Genomic DNA, 21,094 nt, shown 5'->3' on the forward strand with positions numbered 1-21,094 from the left:
GTTTGATGGAAAAATTTTAGGCTAATTTTAGACTCCATGAAAGTTAGATTAGGTTTCAGTCTCTTTCAGAAGTCTCTGAAGGAGAAGCTTGGGCAATAATTTGTGCGTGTTACCACTGCCAAGTCTTTAGAGTATTGCTGGCGGAAAAATAAAATTATTAAGCTAAGCTGTCACGCTATGCTTGAGGATGGTAATTGTTCGAAGGCGCTTTCTGGAAGTTGGCGTGGCGCTGTTCCGAAATCCTTGCACTGTTAGAGATACTGCCAAAATTTTCTATAGAAGTATGTCTATGAAAGCACTTGTAATTGAGGAGTTTGGTGACTCGTCGAAGCTGAAGTATACCGAGGTGGCAAAGCCAGAGCCCGGGGAAGGAGAGGTAAAAATATGATAGTGAACCAGTCTATTTGTCATCTTAGACATGCCCTATCGACATCCAACGGGGGTCGCAAGGATTTTGAAATAGACGATTGCATGAGACTTAAAAATAATTGTTGGTAACTATGAAAGTCAAAGAGGGCTTCAGGTCTTTGATATGTAATAACGCTAGCGTGCCTAGAATAATTATCTATAGAAGTTAGTAAATTTCCGTGAGACTTTAAATTTTACGTTCAAACACTATACAAACCTATTTAAGGTATTGTTTTTGATCCCCGATGTGTACAAAGAACAGTGTTGTCTTTTGATGCCTTTAGTAACAACCCCTGTAGCAACGCTTCACCAGGACCTCAAGGTAACTTGTTCAAATCCCACCCCCGTTACCCTCCCAGATAGTGTCAAATTTCCCACCCCAATATTAACCACTGATGTCAAATTCCCACCCACCCACCCATGCATCGACTGGTCAACTGCCTGGGGTATGTGTAGGGGGAATGTTGATGTCTCTAAATAGGTTAGACATCTCTCCTTCAGATGGACCAAAATTAATTCTGAAGCCACACTCTTGTCATTTTCCATATCCTTATCTTAATTTATATGAAAAATTGACAGGGATGGCAACCTCTCCTCACCTCTGCCCCCACCCCCTCAATCTTTAGACAGGTTAAGTCATACTTTCTCTCAGAAAATTGTGAATTCATTTTTTTCTGTAGGTTTTGATTAAAAATGAGATCTGTGGCCTGAACTACCTGGATGTTGTCATACGAAAAGGGCTTATACAGTCACTGGGATCCAAGTTTCCTCTGACAGCGGGTGTCGAGGCTGCTGGAATAGTGGAAAAGCTAGGTGCTGAAGTAGGTAGTGTGGCTGTAGGGGAGAGAGTAGCGTTTACGGTTGTTGGATCTGGTGAGTTGAAAAGATATAGAGGTGTATGTCATGCATGCTTTTTTTCCCCACAACATTGCACCCTTTGAGTCCGGCAGTACCTACATGAGAATTAAAGTTTCTGAGTGGATCTAGAAAGTTGCAAAAGGGAGGAGGATGGCATGGATTATGAATCTTAGTCTTTGCTATCACATGTAGCTTAAGTTGAATGATTGGATTTACTCTGTAGCATCCTCATATCATAGAATGACCACACCCCAAATTAAATGTATCCTTATGTCAAAGAGATTTTAATTTGTAATGATTATAGGTGCCGTTTTCCAATAAGTATGTTTACATTATATACTCCCATCTAAGTTCAAATGTAAGTATCCAGTATCCAGAGTTTAGTTTACGTTCAGTTGAAAATTATTTCAAACTATTTTCTTTCCACTATTGTTTGACATGCTCGTTAAGTATTTAAATAGCAACTAATTAACCCCCTTATACCAGATTTCATGTCCCACTTAACAGAACTTCAATACTGAAAATCGGATCTCAATACCAAAAATGTCTTCTCTGCTGCTAGGAGCACATGCTGAATTCACTAAAGTGCCTGCCTCAAGACTTGTAAAAATCCCAGCTGGAGTCAGCTTTGAACAAGCAGCTACAGCCATGATACAAGGAATGACCGCACATTACCTTGTGTACACAACTGGCCGACTGAAGCCTGGGGACAAAGTGTTGATACATGCAGCTGCTGGGGGGACTGGGTCCCTGGTGTGCCAAGTAGCAAAGAATGCAGGTGATTTATGGAGTGCCAGGTCAATAATTAGCCTACAAGCAGGCAGCATATAAGTCAATAACCAAAAACAAATGCTAACATCAGTTTCATTTTTGGTGACTTTAACTGGAGATAACTTTTTCAATATTTACGTAAATGCTGCTAAACTTTGTGATTTTATCTGAAATTTGTTGAAAATAATTTGGTTTGACACGTCATAGCTCTTCCAAGTTGGTGTTTCCATGGAAACCGTGTTTTGAAATGCATTTTCTAAATTTCGAATTTTCTTCTCTTATTAAAAAATTCAACTTTCATGAAGTTATTTTGGCTTTTTCAGAAATAATTTTAGCAATGTTTTTTTGTTTGTTTGTTTGTTTTTTTTTTTAACCATCATTTTTGGTGGTTTTCTGATATTCACAATGGCGAGTGCAACCTCAAAGTGGTTTTGTATATTGTGACGTGATTATGAAATGCTGCTACTATAATGCTAAAGAAAACATTGTAAGACGTACTAAACACCCTCGAAGTTTCCTCGTCGTGGTTAAATATACCGTAAATCCTCGAAATACCGCGCTTCCCCACCAATAAACGCCCTCTTCGAATAAGCGCCCCTCCTGTCAGCCAAAATTTAAAATAAGTCCCTCCCCTCGGATAAGCGCCCCCACTCTCCTCCATCTGGTTTATGGAAGAGTGCTGAGACAACAAAGGATGTATAGTTTTGATCGTGTTCAATCACAAGCGACTAATTATCGACTCATTCAAGCACTGCACATTGACCGTCGTAACGGATGGTAGTGAAGGTCTGCTGATTCATTGCCTGAAGCCCAACCAACCTTATACAGCGGGCCTACATCGGCTAAAGGGGTTATACTACCTAGTTCTTCAAGAGAGACAGGATCCTTGTGAGACTTCTGAGGGACCGGCTGACACTTTTACAGATATTACAAAAAAACCGATCATATCTGACCACGATTTGGGAGAAATTAAAAAAGCGCCTCCCCCCCGCGCGATTAAGCGTCTCTCTCGAATAAGCGCCCCGCGTCTTCTTCTAAAATTGAAATAAGCGCCCCGGGCGCTAATAACGTAGCGCGCGAAGTCTAAAAATAGAATGCAAATTATTGGAACTCTGCGAGAGTCAGACAACATAAGCGTTTTCTGAGAGAAATAAGAGGAAAATGAACGCCAAATTTTCGTTTTAAAAATTGTTTTAGGAACACTTGCTTACGCGCTTGAAAAAGCTTCAAATCTTCCACCATCCCGTTTTGTTTGTCTGAGTTTGTCTGAGTTATGACGTCACTCGCGCGCTTCGCTATTCGAGGATTTATGGTAATTGGAGATACAAAGGGAAGGGGTTGGAATCAATTTTTTCGTACAACGTTTCTTACAGGAGCGTTTGTGATTGGAACAACTAGCACCGAGGCAAAAGCAGCAAAAGCGAAGGAGGCTGGGGCAGATGAGGTCATCCTTTATTCACAGAAAGACTTTGTTGAAGAAGTTAACAGGATCACAGATGGTAAAGGCGTGAATGTCATTTATGATGGAATTGGGAAAACGACCTTTAGAAAAGGTATGGTAAGAAGGCGTGTGAATAGATCTATATCAGTATATGTCATGGCATTAACAAATTATTTCCTTGACCGGAATACGTAATGAATCTTCCAGTAAGGATGTCGGCGAGTTCCCCCAAAGTAAAAGTTTATCAGTAGTGGTAGAGCGAATTTGCCATTTTGTAGCGTCTTCCTAGTATCATCTACTCACAAAATTTGTGCTAAACCTGAACCCCAACCAAGTCAGTTAAACATGGTCATCTGCCAAAGACGATTAATAGTGATGTAACTAGATTTCGGCGGGAGATGGACATAAGGCCAGATCATTCGTGCAGTCGTGCTACGAAAATAGGGTTAAGCTCTGCTGTGTGGCCAGTTAGTCCGAGTGTGACTTAAATTTTTAGAGTAGTCACTTCTTTTGGAATTCACACGTAACGTGAATTTGATGTACAAGGGTGAATAAACAAGGGGATTTTTTTTATTAAATTCAGTTACATCCTCTGCTAATCTGTTGGCGCCTCGTCAAAATAAGTGCAAGTCAAACAAACTCCTGAAATTAAAGGCTTAAAGTTAGCACTTGTTATTGTGTCTTGTCGTGGTCTGGGTCTGGCCTCTAAGGCGTCCGGTGATTTTTGTTTTTTTACGTAGTGGTTGTTTACCATTTACACGGAGAAACCGGTTCGTCAAAGGGATGGCGTAGTGGTGAGAGCGCTCGCCTCCCACAAATGTGGCCCGGGTTCGATTCCGGCCCCGTGCCATATGTGGGTTGAATTTGTTGTTGGTTCTTGCCTTGTTCCAAGGTTTTTTCTCCCGGGTTGTCCGGTTGTTCTCCCTCAGCAAAAACCAACATCTCCAAATTCCAATTCTACCAGGATAGAGGACCCGCATGTAAACCTGCGGTTTAGGCTGATGTGGCTTCCTCTCTAAATATTGTAATTTATGGTAAGTTCCGTTCACATTGGCCATTTACCATTTACTCAAAAACTGCCAATTTACCGAAAGACTAGGACGAGTTCAACCTAATCATAATTCCAAGATAATTGCAAATGGTAAGCACATTTCCAAGTGCTCAGATTTTTTGGATGGAAATTTTGGACTACCGTTCATGACGTTCCGTTTATATTTCGAAAATTTCCGCGTTCGGTCAAGCCAAAATTGTCTTAACATTTATATTCTGACCGAAAGTTTTGAGATTTTTGGATATATGGTAAACAACCAGTATTGTCTACACTGTTTGCAGATCCCGTAGGTATTTTCTCTGTTTGATCTGTTAGAGATCGAAAAATAGCCCATGTTCGTACTGTCGCTTTTCAACTGGAACTACAGTAGCTCGCAACTCAGGCTAATGCGAGGAGTCTTCGAATGCAGATAACATTAATCTCTTTTTAATGATATTTTCCCGCATGAGAAAGCTAACTGCAGTCCAATACCAACAACACGAATATGGCCAATTAAGCAGCGTTGCTTTTGATTTGTTATAAGGTACAACTTTGTGCCCACAGGTTTCGACTGTTTGGCCATCCAAGGCATCAATGTGTCGTATGGAATAGTTTCGGGACCTCCTGATCCCATCGATCTCAACACCCTCTCAAAAGGGTCCTACTCCGTCTGCCGACCTTCCTTATTTCACCACGTTGCCAAAGACGAGGATCTCAAATGGCGAAGTTCCGAAGTGTTTGACTGGATCAAAGAGGGCAAAGTAAAGTTTGGTGAATTTACAGTGCTACCTCTGTCGGAAGGAAAGAAAGCTTACGAGCTGCTGGAGAGCGGAAAGTCTACGGGGAAAATATTGATTAAACCGTAAAGCTGGAATGAAATTCGCAGTTTTAGTCCAAACTTTTGAATGAAAATGGAACGTAGCTCTTTCTAGATATTTGAAAACCATAAGAGAGTTTAAGGGTTTTTAGCTAGCTTCTTAGCGTGACCTCGATGCTTTGAGTTTGCTGCAGTCCAGAAAATGACGCAACCTGCAGCAGCCAAGAGTAGCAAACATGCATGTTTTTAGGGTTAAAATCATTCTCTTCTCCAGCCTCCGTTTCTTTTAGTCACGTAGTCAGCGAAAAGGAGGTAACAGCGAGTAGCACCGGGGACGAGAATGGGGTAAATAAGGAACCAATCGTTTTGCGGTTTAGTGTTCGTGCTTCAGTCAAGTTTTGATTGGTTCATTGCGTCATGTTCTTTTGTCGTGATTGGCCCTATGTGATCATGTGATCAGCTTGTAGCAAAACGCCGATGACAAGAGTCCTGAAGGTGAGCCGGATCTAATCCTTCGAAGATATCGATTTCCGCAGTGATGATATAATCATTCGGCTGAAGCTTTTTTTCTCTCTTGACATATACATATAGATCGTTTTCACCTGACGTCATCAAATTCCAAAATCCAAAACTAAAGAGCCACGAACATTTTGATCCTCAAAAGGCATAGGGAGATCTAAACTTATATCTGTTTACGACTCGGCTAGCTCGCTCTAAAACCAACCGGGAGCCTGTTCGCAGGCTAGAGTTATGGCGGTGCGTGACATACCGCTCCGATCGCGTTTGTGGAAAAATATACACTTATCTAGTGACTTTTAGCCTTTTTAGGACTTAAAATGTTAGGAAAAGTGCTTGTGTAAATGTTTGTGGGTTCAATTTAGATTATCAGTCGCCTAGATAGCCAAAGTAATTTCCAGATGTTTGCACTATTTTTCGGCCGCCATGTTAGTGGAGCACAGAGCTCCACCAACATGGCGGCTCCATACTGGGCTCTGTGAATTGGCGCAAAACATTTCGACGAATATCTGAAGTTTGGGAAAGCGCAGAGACCCAAAACTTGGAGAAGTGTCTTCTTTACCTGTCCCCTATAATGTGAAAATTTCTTGACTTTATCCACTGAATAGTTTTCAATTTATTTTTTCGTTGCGTGACAGTGAAAACCTTCTATAGGCACAAGCTAGAAGGTTAAACTTCGCCAGTGTTTGCATACGCTGTTTTAGAGCGGTTTTCATTTGAGTATCGAAAAGTAACTGGTTTTGCATCAACTATGCTATACGATTGGCTTGAATAACTCGCGCCACTTTTCCATCCAATCAGAATTAAAACCAAAACCAATTGTAACTCACTCGCACTCGTTTTCCCGAGCTTTGCGTCAGCTACATGTAATTAATTCGAGTTTGGATTGGTTCACTGTATTGTCTGTGTCCTGTGTGATTGGCCAGAGTGATTACTTTGGTTTTTGCTTTACGACAACTGCTCTATCAAACAACAATTTCATTTCATTTGCCTTGAATATTGTTACTTCAAGAAAGTGATATTATAAGTGTTTTGTGTTTTGTCCCTGACACTGAGAAGCATGTTTTTGAGGTGTTAATTTGGGCCCCAAACGAAAAGCACAATGCGGCTAACTGGACGGTTTCTTTCAGAAAAGAACCAATTTTATTAGACAATTAAAGTACCGAACCAGAGACGGCAATTGTCACTTGTTTGACCTTGCTTGATCCCTTGTTCTTGATACTGAAATGAGTTGTTTTTTTTTTTTCTTAGTAAAACAACACCCGCTGTTTGATAACGCTATTTTGTATAACCTCGCTCATACACGGAATTTTCTTTCAAGATTGTGGTTACCATTTCGTTAAACTTCCTTTGTTAGTTAGAAATATAGGAACATTAACTAGAAGTTACTGAAAATAAACATTGCCTGAAACTGGGGGTCAATCATTGTATGCTGGAACGCGGAAATGACCGACGCCTAAGCAGTAATGTCATGCACGCTTGTTGGAGTGCAAATTAAAACAAAGAAAACAATTAATGGTCAATTGAGGCGGCTGTCGGAACTATACAGCCCGATTTCTCACCTCGTGTTCTTATTAATCGTGGCAATTCCAGATAAAAGTTAAAATAATTTCCTGGTTTTCTTTAATTGTGTACGTACGATTTCGAATTAACATCGTATTGCTTTCGACGTGTGTCAGTCACTTGAAGTGGTTCCGCGTGAGTAGAAATCGTTTCCCGAACCCGGCAGACACACAGCAGAGATGTAATAAATAACTAACTTACTCACCTAGTCTTCTCGGCCCGTACTTTAAGTTACGGAGCCTTGGGGAAAAAATCGGTTCGTAACTTAAAATACGGACCTCGAATTCGATTAGTAAGGCTATAAGAGGTATGTAAACTAAACAATTTAGACAGAAAGGTGCCGTAATTCTAAGAAAATAATAACGATTGTCAATGCAAGGAACAGATTGGCTCGGTAAATATTGAAAAACATCTGCTCCGTATAGATTTTGATTCACATGGCCAGCAGCGTACAAATTTATTGTAACTGATCATGACAAAAGGAAAGACCAATGGATGCTCAATTTTATTGTATGGTGACAACAGTAATTCCATATGGATCACTTAGTAAAAAATGCCACAACAAGTCCGCGATATTTATCATGTAAAATCTGATTTCTAAAACTTTGTATTTCTGTGGTTTAACAATTTTTGATTAAAACTAGTTCGTGATTACCTCTTGGTTCAGTGGTTTAGCTTCCTACGTTAATTGGAAATTAAGGAACACAAAATGCACTTTTCCGGAAAGCTAGGAATCAATATATTAAATGAATGCTTGAACGAAGAAATGACAAACACTTAATATTCTTGTCACGCTTCAATTGTGCGAAATGAAAACAAATCAAAACTTGAGCTAACCTTCATTTGCGGAAAACTTATTAATTCCTCTTCCCGTCGCTTCTTGGGGCGCTGAAACTAGTTGTCGGAAAATACATGATTTGGCAATGGAAAGATCGCAAAAAGAAACATTAAAGTTTGAATAAATAAAATCTTAATACAAGGCTTAAAAAGGGGATAAAAATGGGATATGCCTCTAAAATTGCCATTGAAAATACGTTTGAGTGTAATTTAACATATCTGTAATTCATAAGACCTGAGTAATCACTCTTTGTTATCAGTTCTGTTCATGTCCTTCTGCGGCAAGCTTTGGTCATAAGGTCATTCGATTCGTTGGCCAATAACTACTGGGTATGAATATTTCAAAACGTGTGAATTGGAAAGTTCATTAATGTGTGTCTCAGCTTGTGAGATGTTAACAATAAGTATGTTTTTGAGGCTTTAGATTCTCTAGAGGAGGAACTCAAAGTGTTTCAGCTTTTCACGGAAGTTGATTTCGAACAACCTTATTGTACAGGGAATAAATTCATTCCTTGACTGATGACTGATGACTGATGACTGATGACAGTTCAGCTGAAACACCAAAGTGCCACCAGCCAATCAGAAGCGTTCCTTCTTAAGCTAACCAATAAAAACTCGAACAAGGCACGAGGAATACATTTCACCATATATCGTACTGTCGATCGAAGTGGAAAGGGTGAAGTGAAAATGTCTGCAGACAAGAAGACCGTGGTTTTAGCCTACAGCGGGGGCCTTGATACATCTTGTATCTTGCTTTGGCTCCAAGAACAAGGATATGACGTTATTGCGTTCATGGTGAGTTGAAATAGCGTGATAAGTTTTCGTGACCAAGGTGACAATTTTCAAAAGCTTCGCGAATTCGACTTTGATCGTCGTATCCAGGGTCTAGCTTTCCCCTGAAATGTAAAAATACAGAAATCTATATTTCATGAACTTGTTCATTTGGCGTTGATGACTCATCGGTATCGAACTGAGACAGCTGTGAGCTCCGGGAAGTTTTCGCCGCTCACGAATCAATCACTCAAGAACGCCCTCTTTGGATTCAAGGTCATGATCACGCGTTCTAGTATTCACAGTGTTCGACCTATTTTTACTTTTTCAGGCAGATGTAGGACAAGATGAAGATTTCGAGGAAGCGAGACAAAAAGCGATAAAATTGGGCGCGAAAAAGGTTACACGGCTTGTTATAAATTGCCACGTATTAATGGTGTACATAAGCTTTTAAGCTGTAAAAACAAAGATTTCAAAAATACCTGAAGCTTATAAAGCTAGTTAAAGAAAAAAGATCTCTAGACATTACCAGAGAAAGAGGCCAGGGCTGATGGTGTAAATATTGCTTTCCCGTATCTTCGTTCAGACCTTGTAGTATTTATGGCTAAAATCAAGGATCTTTCAATTGGTTTCTACTTATAAGCACCAGCTCACAACCCACTGCAACCATCATTTTAAATTTGCATAGGATTTTCCTGTCTTCTAGTTATGAAGATTAACAAAGATTTATTTATCTTATTTGCCAGGTACTACATGTGAGTGCCTATACCACACTAGTCTCATCTTGTGTAAACATTGAAACCATAGTTCTCGGCAGATGATATTTATTATAAGTGATATTCATGTTTTATTTGTAAATATTGACCTTTTAGTCTCCAATATGTTAAAATCCTCTTATGAAAATATTACAAAATGTACTATATTTAATCACAAGGAATTAAAAATGAAAATAGTAGTCGTAAGTGAGGCATGGGTCGCACTAGAGCGAATTCTGTTTGTTTTACCAAAAATTGGGCCAAAATTCAACCTTTTCCTAATGCGACCCCTATGAGCAAAATTTGGAAAAATTTGTCAGTCGACCAAAAAGATCAAAGACACCGTAGTGTATGGGTGGGGCAGGCAGATTTTTCCAAAATCACCCAAAGAAAACAAAAATTCATTAAACATTTTAACTGCGTGTTTATTTAAGAAAATTGCTGGACAGTATGCCTTTACGGGAAAGCGTCATTGTTTACAAAAGCGTTTTATCAGTGTTTACACAAGAATTAAGCCTTGTCATGTGGCTTCATGTGCAACCAGAAAACGAACCCAAAAAAAATTGGTCCGTGCCAATATTTTTGGGTCTTTAGGACTGACCAAAAAATAAAATTCACTCTAGTGCGACCCATGCTTTAAGCTTAAATTTGTACAGTTTGTACAAAATTGTTTTTTTCATCAGTAAGCACTGTCTTTTTTGAGAATAAATTAGGTTTTCCGGCCAGACTATTTTAAGACTCTTTTGCTTAGACTTGGGCTCCTAGAAACAGGAAAGGAGCTATATCTAATGGACCTTTCTGTACTTTTATGATTTCTTCATTCAAACATACTGAATTTAATTAGTATAGATTCAAAGTTTCATGTGAATCCTTTGCAAACTCGTGAAAATATGACACCCCAAACTTGCCAATTTTTACAGAGAAAATGTTTGCCAGAGGGCAAGCATTGTATGGCCAGATGTTGTTTTTACTAAAAGTAATATGTATGATTAAAAATATCCACCGATGTTCCAAATTATACACTCTGTGAGACAGAGATTCCCTTCTCTTTCTGCTTAGTGAGAGTTGAGAGGGAACCTATGCTTGCAATCACTCAATTTCCTATTGTGCATACGCGAACTACAACAGCATGTCCTATGTGTCATGGTTTGCCATGCAAAATGTTTGAACACAATTTGTAGTTATTTTTCAGCAAATTGCTTAAATTCCATCTTTTCACTGTTTATTTAGAGAAACTGCAGAAATTTCATAGAGCACTTAGGGACAAAGAAGCAGACCGATTAAAGTAAAATTGGCTTCAAAACCATGCTGTCCAGGGCATGCTTCCCAAACTGAAACAAACTGTTTAGGAATAATCGAAAACTTAAGCCCAATAACCTGCCTACTTATATTGACGTGCTCCTTTGACAATGAATAGCTTGTTAGGTGAACTAATGTACAGCAATAGTTTTCTGGAACTGTGAACACAGTAAAAGATCAAAGATTGGCAGTTATTCATAGAACAAACAGTCTCTTAAACGGACATTGTTTTGAATCTTATATCGATCTGTCATGTATACCGTTATAAAGCAGTTAAAACTTGTCAAAACCAGGATTTTAAATTTGTTAGTCACTGGTTGTGGATGGTGGCTGATCAAACGATCTTGAAAGTAGTTGCAAGCAGAGGTTCCCTCTCTTCTCTTACTGAGCAGAAGCAAATTATGAACATGTAGCAATTTGTTTGTCTGGTGTGGATTTAGTTAATATATAATATTATTTGTGTTTTAATAATGTTATACTTAAATCTTTCTCTGCTTTTAAATGCTGCTGTAAAAACACTGTAAGTCATATTGTTTCTTTTAACATAACAGGTGTTTATTGAGGATTTGAAGGAGGAGTTTGTCAAGGATTTCATCTTCCCAGCTGTGCAAGCAAATGCAATTTATGAAGATCGCTATTTATTGGGAACATGTGAGAATTATATGATTAAAAACAATTTTTTTTGTTATTAACTAGTAATAAAAACTATGACAATGCAAGAAAGTTCTCGTTCACATGTTTAAAGAATTCTATTTCTTCTTCACATTTATTATTTCAAAAGATAAAAATGGTTAGTACAAAAAAGTAAATAATAATTATTAATTAATAGCAGCTATCTTCAAAATAATGCATGAAACTACATGTACATGTATGAGCCTAGGCTTTCTTTGATTGGATTGTCAACAGAGCAGAACCAAAACTATAGTGGCAGGTTTGTTTTACAGAAACAGATAATCAGGTTACACAGATACTGAGTAGTAGGTAATGGGTAACATGTAATCACATTTGGGAATAGCATCATGCTAGTGAACCATCATCATTACTTAGCGGTTTCTGTAAGCCAAGTAACTGGCACACAGCCTGATGAGCGCTCCAGATTATAACACTCAAGTTTAAGCCTCTTTATGGTTAGCAATCAGTGCTAATGGTAAACACATTATTTGCATGCTATTATATATCATATGAAAAAAATACCTGTTATCATTTGCCTGTTCCAATATAGCTGTTAAAAAAAATACTTGCCTTAACCAATACTGCTCATAGAAAACAATAACAAATTTTAGTTCCAAGTACTTTTTCATTAAAAAATAATTCTTTAGAAAACCTTTACACATACATTACTGGATATTTTCAATTTAAACCAAAATCAAAGAACAACTTGTCTTACAAAAAAATAAATTAATACATGACAGTAAACCAATATTAGTTGTCTCAATAATCATTCATTTGTTGTTGTTTTTTAGCCATTGCTAGACCTTGTATAGCTCGCGGTCAAATCCAGATTGCTCTGCAAGAAGGTGCGGGATATGTATCCCATGGTGCCACAGGAAAGGTAAAAAAAAAGTAGTGTTCTCCTAATTTGTGACAACCTTTTTACCAGACATCATACACAAATACTGGCCTCAACAGAATTTAGACAGTGTACAAATTCCTTTTGAGTATCACACCACGATCAAACAGCCTTAAGAACAGTGATTTAGAGCCAGAAACACCAATTTTGCCCCCTTTGCAAACATTTTTACCATTTTGCATCAGATTGTTGTCTTGATCATTTCTTAAGTGTAATGTCAAAATGTTGTATTGTGACGCATTATGGGAGAATAATGCCCTTGAATTAGCCAAACAGAGCACACGTTGTATAGACTGCAAACACATTAGCCATATAATAAGAACATGTAATACTCAGTGGCACTTTCCTAATAATTTTTTTAATTATTAACAATAATGTGAATTATTTCCACAGGGTAATGATCAAGTGCGTTTTGAGATGACTTACTATGCCCTGTATCCAGGTGTCCAGGTAAGTGATGATGAGTGCATCTGTTATAAAGCAATTTGCATTGTGCAGTTCTTGTTCCCAACCTTAACTAATTTTTTTTTTCAGAAGCCTAATTCTAACACTTACTATATATTGTGATAACATGATCACCATAGTGTAGTTGTCTGGTTTCCTTACAGGTTGCCAAGTTTAATGGTTCTCTTTGACTTGAATAGTGTTTTATAATTATATGTTCACACATGTGTTAAGCTACTTTTTGAACATTTTTAAAAAGGGGAAAATGCCGAGATGTAAAAGCCCTGGACTCTTTGTGATGATATTAATGAGACTATTAAACAATGAAACAGTAATTAGAGTACTGAAGATAAAAAATCTTCGGTTGGAACTTCAAAATTAAAAGTTGACCTCTTTACTCCCTTAGATCTGTAGTTTTGAAAGTAGGAGCAATTAATTGTTCTTTTAGCCAAGATTGCTTTAATTAATAAATTTAGAGGCAAAATAATGTAATTAACTCCAGTTGAATGAATCATTCAATTTGTTGATTTTCTCATTTTAAGGTTATCACACCATGGAGACTGCCAGAATTTTACAACAGATTCAAGGGGAGAGCAGACTTGTTTGAATATGCTGAAGTAAGTTAGTTAATCTTCACCTAGCAAGGCTAGTAATGAGCTTTTTTCATTGTTGCAATGGTTAATTGTTTTTTTTTTTCATGTGTTAATCTAGCTAGTATATATATCCCTCCCATGGAAGGTTTTTTGGTATAATCCCCCACCCCTCTGGAAATTCTGGTTTAGCTTCACACTTTCCTTTAAAAGTTTTGGCATTTGAACTCCAAAGGAAGGTCAATGAAAACTCCAGGAGGGAGGGTGTGGATATTTCCTGGAACTGCACAATAGATATTTTTACCAATTATGCCATAATTAACATGTTAAGAATTTAGTTGACAGTATGCACATGCTGAGAGGGGTGACACAAAATTCAGTTAACTAATATCTTGAGATGAATTTTAATCTTAACATGCAAATGATTGATTGTAACAGTTTTTTAATGATGTAATTTGTTGTGATTTGTTGTAATGGTTTATTTTGTCTTGCGCGATCGTATTGTTGATCAATGTGTATTTTAGTAGGGTTCAGTGCATATGGAAGCTACAGTACATGTAACTGATGTGTGGGCTAACTGCATGTACAGAACTGTATAATTTTTCATGTAAATTAAGATCTGGGTAGTCTCTTTACACATTGCATTATATATCATAATAATATTTTTTTTTTCTTAGCAAATGACTTGCTAATAACATTTTGTGGGAAATTTGTTAAATGGGACCCAACCCTTGCAAGATTAGATTAATTTTTACTGCTGTAATTCAGTTAACAAATAGAACGAATGCTTGTCACAAACTAAATTATAATTTCAAGAACTTACTCTAAACTGTGCTCTGCTGATCAATACCACGTGGTCATTGTTTGTAATCTTGTTTATGTACCACCCAAAATGCACGAGGCTTTTTACTCATAGCTAGCTCATTTAAACTTGTACCTTTTTCTACACCTGGGATATTCTCAAGGCAACGGCTGGATAATAATCATTTATTATTTTTTCAACAGCAAAAGGGCATACCACTACCAGTTACTCCAAAGAAGCCCTGGAGCATGGATGCTAACTTGATGCACATCAGGTGGGATAATTTGGCCACCGTTTTTAGTCATGAGGATCGTGAATGGGGTGGAGAGAAAGGGGTTTGGGGGGGAGGGAGGGTGTTAAATCCCTTTTCCCAGCCTATTTTTGTCCAAATCCCAATCTTATTGCCATTTTTTTTTTATTCCCAGTTTCAGTTATCCAAATATGACATACTGTAAACTGCCACTTATAAGTTCCCCCGCCATCAGATACTGTTTTAAAGTTATAAATATAAATTTATGACTTACTATAACTCTAATTATTTTTGACTTATAGTTATGAAGGTGGCATTCTGGAAAATCCAAAGGTCAGTATGATTTTGAAGTTGCAGTAATCATTACTGAGAGACATTTTTCAGAAATATGCGTATTTTAATACTTTTTTGAGTACTGTATTTATTTGCTTGACCGGGGATATGGAGAGGTGTGTCTCCCCTAAAAATTTTGTAGCACTTGACTTTTTGGGGTGAAATGTCTTGGTAAGCACTTTTTGGGGGTTTGACAAAAAGCACATCTCATGGGCCTTATTTCTGTTTTTGATTAAAATCATAGTAGTTTCATTTATAGATTTAAAGTACACGCAAATGATAATATCCCTTTATACAGGTTTTTGATGATTTTTTGGATTACTTTCTGAGATGTTGGACGTTTTGAGGGTTTGGTTTTAACCCAGTATTACTTTTTTACCCACTTCCAAGTGCTGGCATCAATATTATCATTTTGTTGGGAAATATGTCACAAAATTTCAGTTGTATTTACCACTTTTCTTACATGCTATTAAACTGGATATTTGCTGGCTCCTGTCTAATTGCAGACCATGGCACCAGATGATCTGTGCTTAATGACAACTGATCCTAAATCTGCTCCTGACGAGGTTAGCTTGTGTTAATTTTCATCTTGTAGATCTTCAAGTGATCATAGGGTTAGGTACATGTAGGAGAAGTAGCTATTTTGGCTCTCTCATTCAAAAATTATAGCTTGATGATCTTAGGATTAACATTAATAGTTACAATGTATCATAACTACATAATTATAATATATTCGTGATATGTGTACCTAACATTAAACTGATGATGATGATGTGTTAAATGCTAGCATTAAATGCTAATTTTCAAATTATCCTTCCACTACAGGAGAGGGACATTTCCAGTGTCATTTTAACGAGAATCTGAGCATATGAGCGGTTGCAAAAATTTTGTGAGCGTGAGCAGGCTAGCGCTCATCTTATTTTTGCAAGCAATTCAAGCAAAGACCAAATTTTCCAAGCACTATTAAATTGAATGGGACCATTCGATACCCCTTAATTATAAAGGGAGAAAGGTGTGAAAACTGTTTCTTCGTAAGAATGACTGTGGTTCAGTTGTTTTCATACATACAATCAGACAGTTAAGGAATTTATAATTTGATACTTTTATAAACAGCACTATTACAATTTATTATTTGTTTTGACTTTTCTTGTCTCTTTGTTTCTTAGCCAGAGCAGCTTGAGCTTGAATTTAAGAAAGGTAATAATTAAGCTTAGAATTACGCTAACAATGTCCTCCTCTTTGCTTTGTATTAGTCAGGGTAGTTTTTGTTTGACTATGACATGTAACTCAGTAATGAATGGTTTACATGCTGCCTTGGTTTTGTATTTCCAGAGTTTTGCTATGAATGCAAAGCATTATCTTCAACCAAAGAAAAATTGGAGACTAATTTATTGGGTTACGTGCGTTTTCATTCCCTTCCCCTGTGTGTCGTACTTGCCTACCCTGAACTCTCCCTTCCCGGCCCTATGAAGGGGTGAAACCCAGATGGGAGAGGAGTGAGTCCAGTGTAACTGTCTTCTCCTGGCTGTGTTAAACTGGTCCCACTGTATAAAAGAAAGAAGGAAAAGGTCAGGGACCGGACTAGCGTAAGCTGACTAAGACAGGGAGAGACTGATTCAGAAGAAATCTTCTGCATCATTTAGCAAGTATCAAGAAACTATTTAATGCTCATTCAGAGAGTTCTAATAAAAACTTTTCTATTAAAATCAAAACAGTCATTCATCTTGGTGGTTGGTTAGATATCGAATTAAACTGAACAAGTTTCAGCTTTTGAAATGGTTGCTGTTTATACACACTCGACTCTAAAAAGCCATAACTTGTAGGTTTCTATGACCGCATGCCTGCCGTGGATTTGTTTCGGAAAGATTCTCCATCTTGTATCAATTTTTAATTGTTACTGTGTAAATCATTAATCTTCACATTTGACTCCCTCAGGTGTCCCCATCAGAGTGCAGAATCTCAAAGATGGCACTGTCCATGACAAGCCCCTGGATATTTACCTGTACCTGAACAAAATGGGGTCAGTAGAGCAAGGCGTGGTTTAAAAAAATACCAGTTTGAGAAGAAACGTGATGTGGTTTTTCAGATGCTTCTTGTGCATTCAAGTTCATTTAAGTATTACATCTAAAAGAATAAATTAGAAAAGGGGATTTTGGTCGTCAACTTCCGCCTGCAACAATAGTTTCTTTTCCCACCATTTAGTAGTAAAATCATGTGACAAAAAAGAATTTACTGCATTTGAACAATCACATTTTTTCTCTCATTCATGTAATACTTTCACTTTATACGATCGTAACCTTAGCGTTTGCAAAGACGATGTAGTTTCTTACTTTCACTTATAGTCAAGTTCTGCAGCGGGAAAAGATCTTTCCAATGATACCCAGATTAGACTGAGTGCGTCAATTGAGCCTGAAATATACACGGAAATACTCAGAAATTTGAGTGAAAACTCGGAACAAAATTTCCTCGATGTCAACCACACTTGGCTACTCCGAGGTACGAATTTCCCGCCTCGATGATGCTTTCTCGGAAATTCTTGAACTGGAAGCAAGACCAGAAGAAGGTCAATAACTGCAGTAGATAGATACGATTTTGGCCCATATCCAGGCTGAAAATGTCCAAAATGTCCAAAAAAAATGCGTTTTGCCAAAAAGCTCCTTGTGTCAATGGGTTGAAGAGGCGATAGATATTTTATTATTACTATTAAATGAGGCAAACATAACTATAGAAAATGAAACAGTGATGTGAAACTGTAGTTACTGACACTTGGCGTTTTTTATTTCATCAGTGGTCGCCATGGTGTGGGAAGAATTGATATTGTTGAAAACAGATTTATTGGAATGAAATCCAGAGGTGCGTGCTTTTGCGTTATGTTTCAGTCGTTTTGGTAACAGGAAAACGTGCTCGTAAATCTTGTGGCATCATTTACACTTTCAACCTCCCGAGACTCATGATACTTATCGGTGTTTTGGCTGTAAGTAAAGGTTCTATTGGTAATGTTTCTTTATCTTAACATACATTTTTTAAGGTTAGAATTCGAATTGCGGCACAGCACATGTCCAAAAGAGTTGCAGAAATATCTTTGCCGGAGTCTGTACAGCAAGCGAGAGGAATCTATTCGCCTCGCGCGTTTCTTTCCTCGCGCGCGCCCCTCTTGATATCGCCCTATAAGTCGCCCACGCGCAGCTCGGCAGACGAATTTTCTCACATTCTTTTCCATCTTATCATTTTTTAAGGAATCTACGAATGCCCAGGTGGGACGATTTTACGAGCTGCGCACTTGGATATCGAGACGTTTACAATGGACAGGGTATGTTCACAGAACGAAAGATAAACGCGAAGAAAGTTGTGTGAGAGCAAAAAGTCGAACGTTTCTCTTCTCTTCGTGTTAGGAAATGCGGAAAATCAAGCAGATGCTGGCCGAAAAGTTTTCTGATCAGCTGTACTGCGGATACTGGTACAGTCCTGAGGGAGAGTATGTGCGGTTCTGTTTGGACAAGAGCCAGGACAACGTGGAAGGAAAAGTGACGTTTAACCTCTTCAAGGGCAACGTATGTTCAATTATTTATGCTAGTTGATAAGCCAATCTCGCCTACCCTAGCTCTCTCAGTTACCCTTATTTACATGTATCTGTTATTGGCCTGGGAAAACAGTTAACCAGTGGCAAGGGCGTAAAAGGCGTAACCAGTGGTCCAAGGGCGGGAAAAAAGTGACCTCGGGCAGGCGCGTGAAAACACACTACTAATGGCAAAAGGGGAAAACATTTGACTCGAGGCAAGCGCGGGAAAACCAGTAGCGGAAAAAGCCTTGCACTAGTTTTAAAGCAATCTAAGAGCTTAGAAAAGACAAACCTAAGCCAACACGCAATAGTAACCACAGTTCTTTTGTGCGTGAACTTTCTTTTGTTTTCTTTTTTTCTGTAGGTTTACATCACAAGCCGCGAATCCAAGGCATCTCTCTACAACGAGGAATTAGTCAGGTAACAAATGCGTTTGTTTCTGGCCTTTACTTCGTTGTGTTAATGCATAATTACGTCTAAAAAATTCGAAAGCATGAAAGTTGGTCGGAAAAGGAAGCAACTCTCAGAAATGTAAGCCGAAAGCGAAAAAACTCAGTATTCAGTAATTTTCAGCATTCGAGTGGAATGTATCTCTTTGCAAGATGTAAGCCCGTGAACAAATTCTTCTTGAATTCATTTTGTTCGCCTATGTACGGCGTTGAAAACAGATTGTAACATAAATGCCCCATTTTCCTCGTACTCTTCTAGAAACAAATTGGTGTGGTAAATGCCCTCTTCACTTTTAACTCTTCAGAAACAAATGCTGCCTTTGTCAAACTGAGTTTTTCAATAAACAGATCCCTCAAAAAACGAAATGGACTTTTCTCTGTTCATAAGTGGCCTTCTTGTCTGGCAAGAGTGTAATCTCATGGTCAAGCAGACAAGAGATAAGATTTTACAAAATCGTCAAATGTTTGAATATTGTCCTGATATGAGACCACAAGTCTTGAAACGTAAGGTCGGAATCTTTGTATGGAAGTGAGAAAGGAGAATTTACATCCCTAACTTGTGTCTGTTTATAAACAGCATGGACAGCATTACTGGCTATAACCCACAAGATGCGGCTGGCTTCATTAGAATCAACGCTTTGAGGTAAGCAAGAATCGTAGTGGCATATTTGCGGTTTAATACCTAGTATGACAGACGATATGAGTAAAAAGTAGAATGAAGATATTTATAAATGACTAATTAGGATTTGGATGTGTTTGTTTTACAGGTTGCGTGAACACAGCCGACTGCGAAAGGCACTGGACAAAGCGGGTGAAGTAAATGGCTCCTGAACGTGTCATGTGCGAGTTTATGACGTGAATCAGTCTACGGAGTATTCAACTGAAATTGCGCGAGAGCACTAACGTAAAATTTATAACAATGTCATTGTGTGAACTGTAAGTTCTTGTAGAACTGATTCAGGAAAATGAAAATGAAAATATAGTTTTAATACCATTTACAGTCGTGTTTTCTTTAATCAAGTGTCCGGGTTAACTGGGTGTCCGTACTGAGCGGGCTGTGAGGAAAAACGTCACAAATCCAATAAAACGTCTAAGAGTTGAACATCAGTTGTTTTGCCCCTTTGTAACAAGCCCTTCTTCCACTATAAGCGCCTCTCTGAAGCTGTCACGGTGGTCGGAAATCAATAAAGCCCGCGGATGTTGGTAGGGAGGTTACGAGGCAGCCGTTACGTGATAATAGACACCTTAAGGTCATTCCTCACATTTGCATTGCGCATCCTTACTGCGCATAATTTATGGCGTCATTAGCGCGCGCTCGTGCACGCGCATATTGAAAACATGACAGATTTGCCTTGATATTGAGCTCTGTCAGTTGAAAAATGGCTCTAGCTCACCAACGAGCACGGGCACCCCAATTTTTTTTTCCATTCATTGTAATCAACTAATCATAAGCTTTGCGTGAGAAAAGACTGATCTAATTTCTATCGCTGAAAATTGAATAAATAAGAAAAATAGCAGATATACTGTGGTCTTTTCTATTTTGCAGTCGGTAACCACGTCAAGAAATATGGTTCAAATTTTTAATCAAGGATTTAGCTTTCTGCCTGAATCAAACTTAAAATGTTTATTTGTGTCCGACACAATGTATTGACTGTAGTTTAATGCGTGTTCTTATGAGTCTGGGTTCACAAAGATTTTACAATTACTGGGAATGCGTTCTTATCATAAGCATTAAATAATGCCAAAATGGGGCATTTTCAACGCCTCACTGTTCCTTAATGAGCATGGGCACCCCCCTTTTTTATTTCAAAAGTGAAGTTATCATGTGACAAATATTTAGTGGACAAAGTTTGAACAAAAATCTAATGTCACTTTTATTTCAGAGGAATTACCTTTAGATACCCCGATTTTCACGCACGGGTACGGCTAGCGCCATTTTGAATTCATTAAATGATCACGTGATCGCGTCCTTCCCGTAAGAGCTACACGTTTTCCCGGGGTAATCAGTGGTCTACACGTAAGTTCGCGCCC

At 38.2% G+C, this 21,094-nt stretch overlaps 2 protein-coding genes and 1 long non-coding RNA gene across 3 annotated transcripts; 2 read left to right on the plus strand and 1 right to left on the minus strand.

The window, feature by feature from the left end:
- Positions 1-133: 133 nt before the first annotated feature.
- Positions 134-8,058, plus strand: LOC110067226 (uncharacterized). Its single transcript, XM_020774530.2, has 5 exons — positions 134-376; positions 1,089-1,281; positions 1,829-2,044; positions 3,411-3,590; positions 5,073-8,058. Exons 1-5 carry the CDS (start codon positions 188-190, stop codon positions 5,372-5,374), a joined length of 1,080 nt encoding a protein of 359 aa, XP_020630189.2. The 5' UTR covers positions 134-187; the 3' UTR covers positions 5,375-8,058.
- On the minus strand, positions 7,891-9,702 carry LOC110067224 (uncharacterized). The gene is made up of 2 exons (XR_002298651.2): positions 9,542-9,702; positions 7,891-9,137 (listed from the first exon to the last, which is right to left on the minus strand). It is a non-coding gene; the product is annotated as an uncharacterized LOC110067224 (long non-coding RNA).
- Positions 8,782-20,059, plus strand: LOC110067223 (argininosuccinate synthase-like). The gene is made up of 17 exons (XM_020774527.2): positions 8,782-9,036; positions 9,344-9,412; positions 11,618-11,717; positions 12,530-12,618; positions 13,030-13,086; positions 13,623-13,697; positions 14,676-14,746; positions 15,025-15,055; positions 15,562-15,621; positions 16,222-16,252; positions 16,991-17,075; positions 17,844-17,908; positions 18,292-18,365; positions 18,448-18,606; positions 18,979-19,034; positions 19,641-19,706; positions 19,831-20,059. The coding sequence occupies exons 1-17, from the start codon at positions 8,782-8,784 to the stop codon at positions 19,892-19,894; spliced, it is 1,407 nt and encodes a 468-aa protein (XP_020630186.1). The 3' UTR covers positions 19,895-20,059.
- The last annotated feature ends 1,035 nt before the right edge of the window (positions 20,060-21,094 follow it).

The sequence above is a fragment of the Orbicella faveolata genome, unplaced genomic scaffold (genome assembly GCF_042242905.1).
Source record: "Orbicella faveolata isolate gen_17 unplaced genomic scaffold, um_ofav_v1 contig_36, whole genome shotgun sequence".
Taxonomy (NCBI): domain Eukaryota; kingdom Metazoa; phylum Cnidaria; class Anthozoa; order Scleractinia; family Merulinidae; genus Orbicella; species Orbicella faveolata.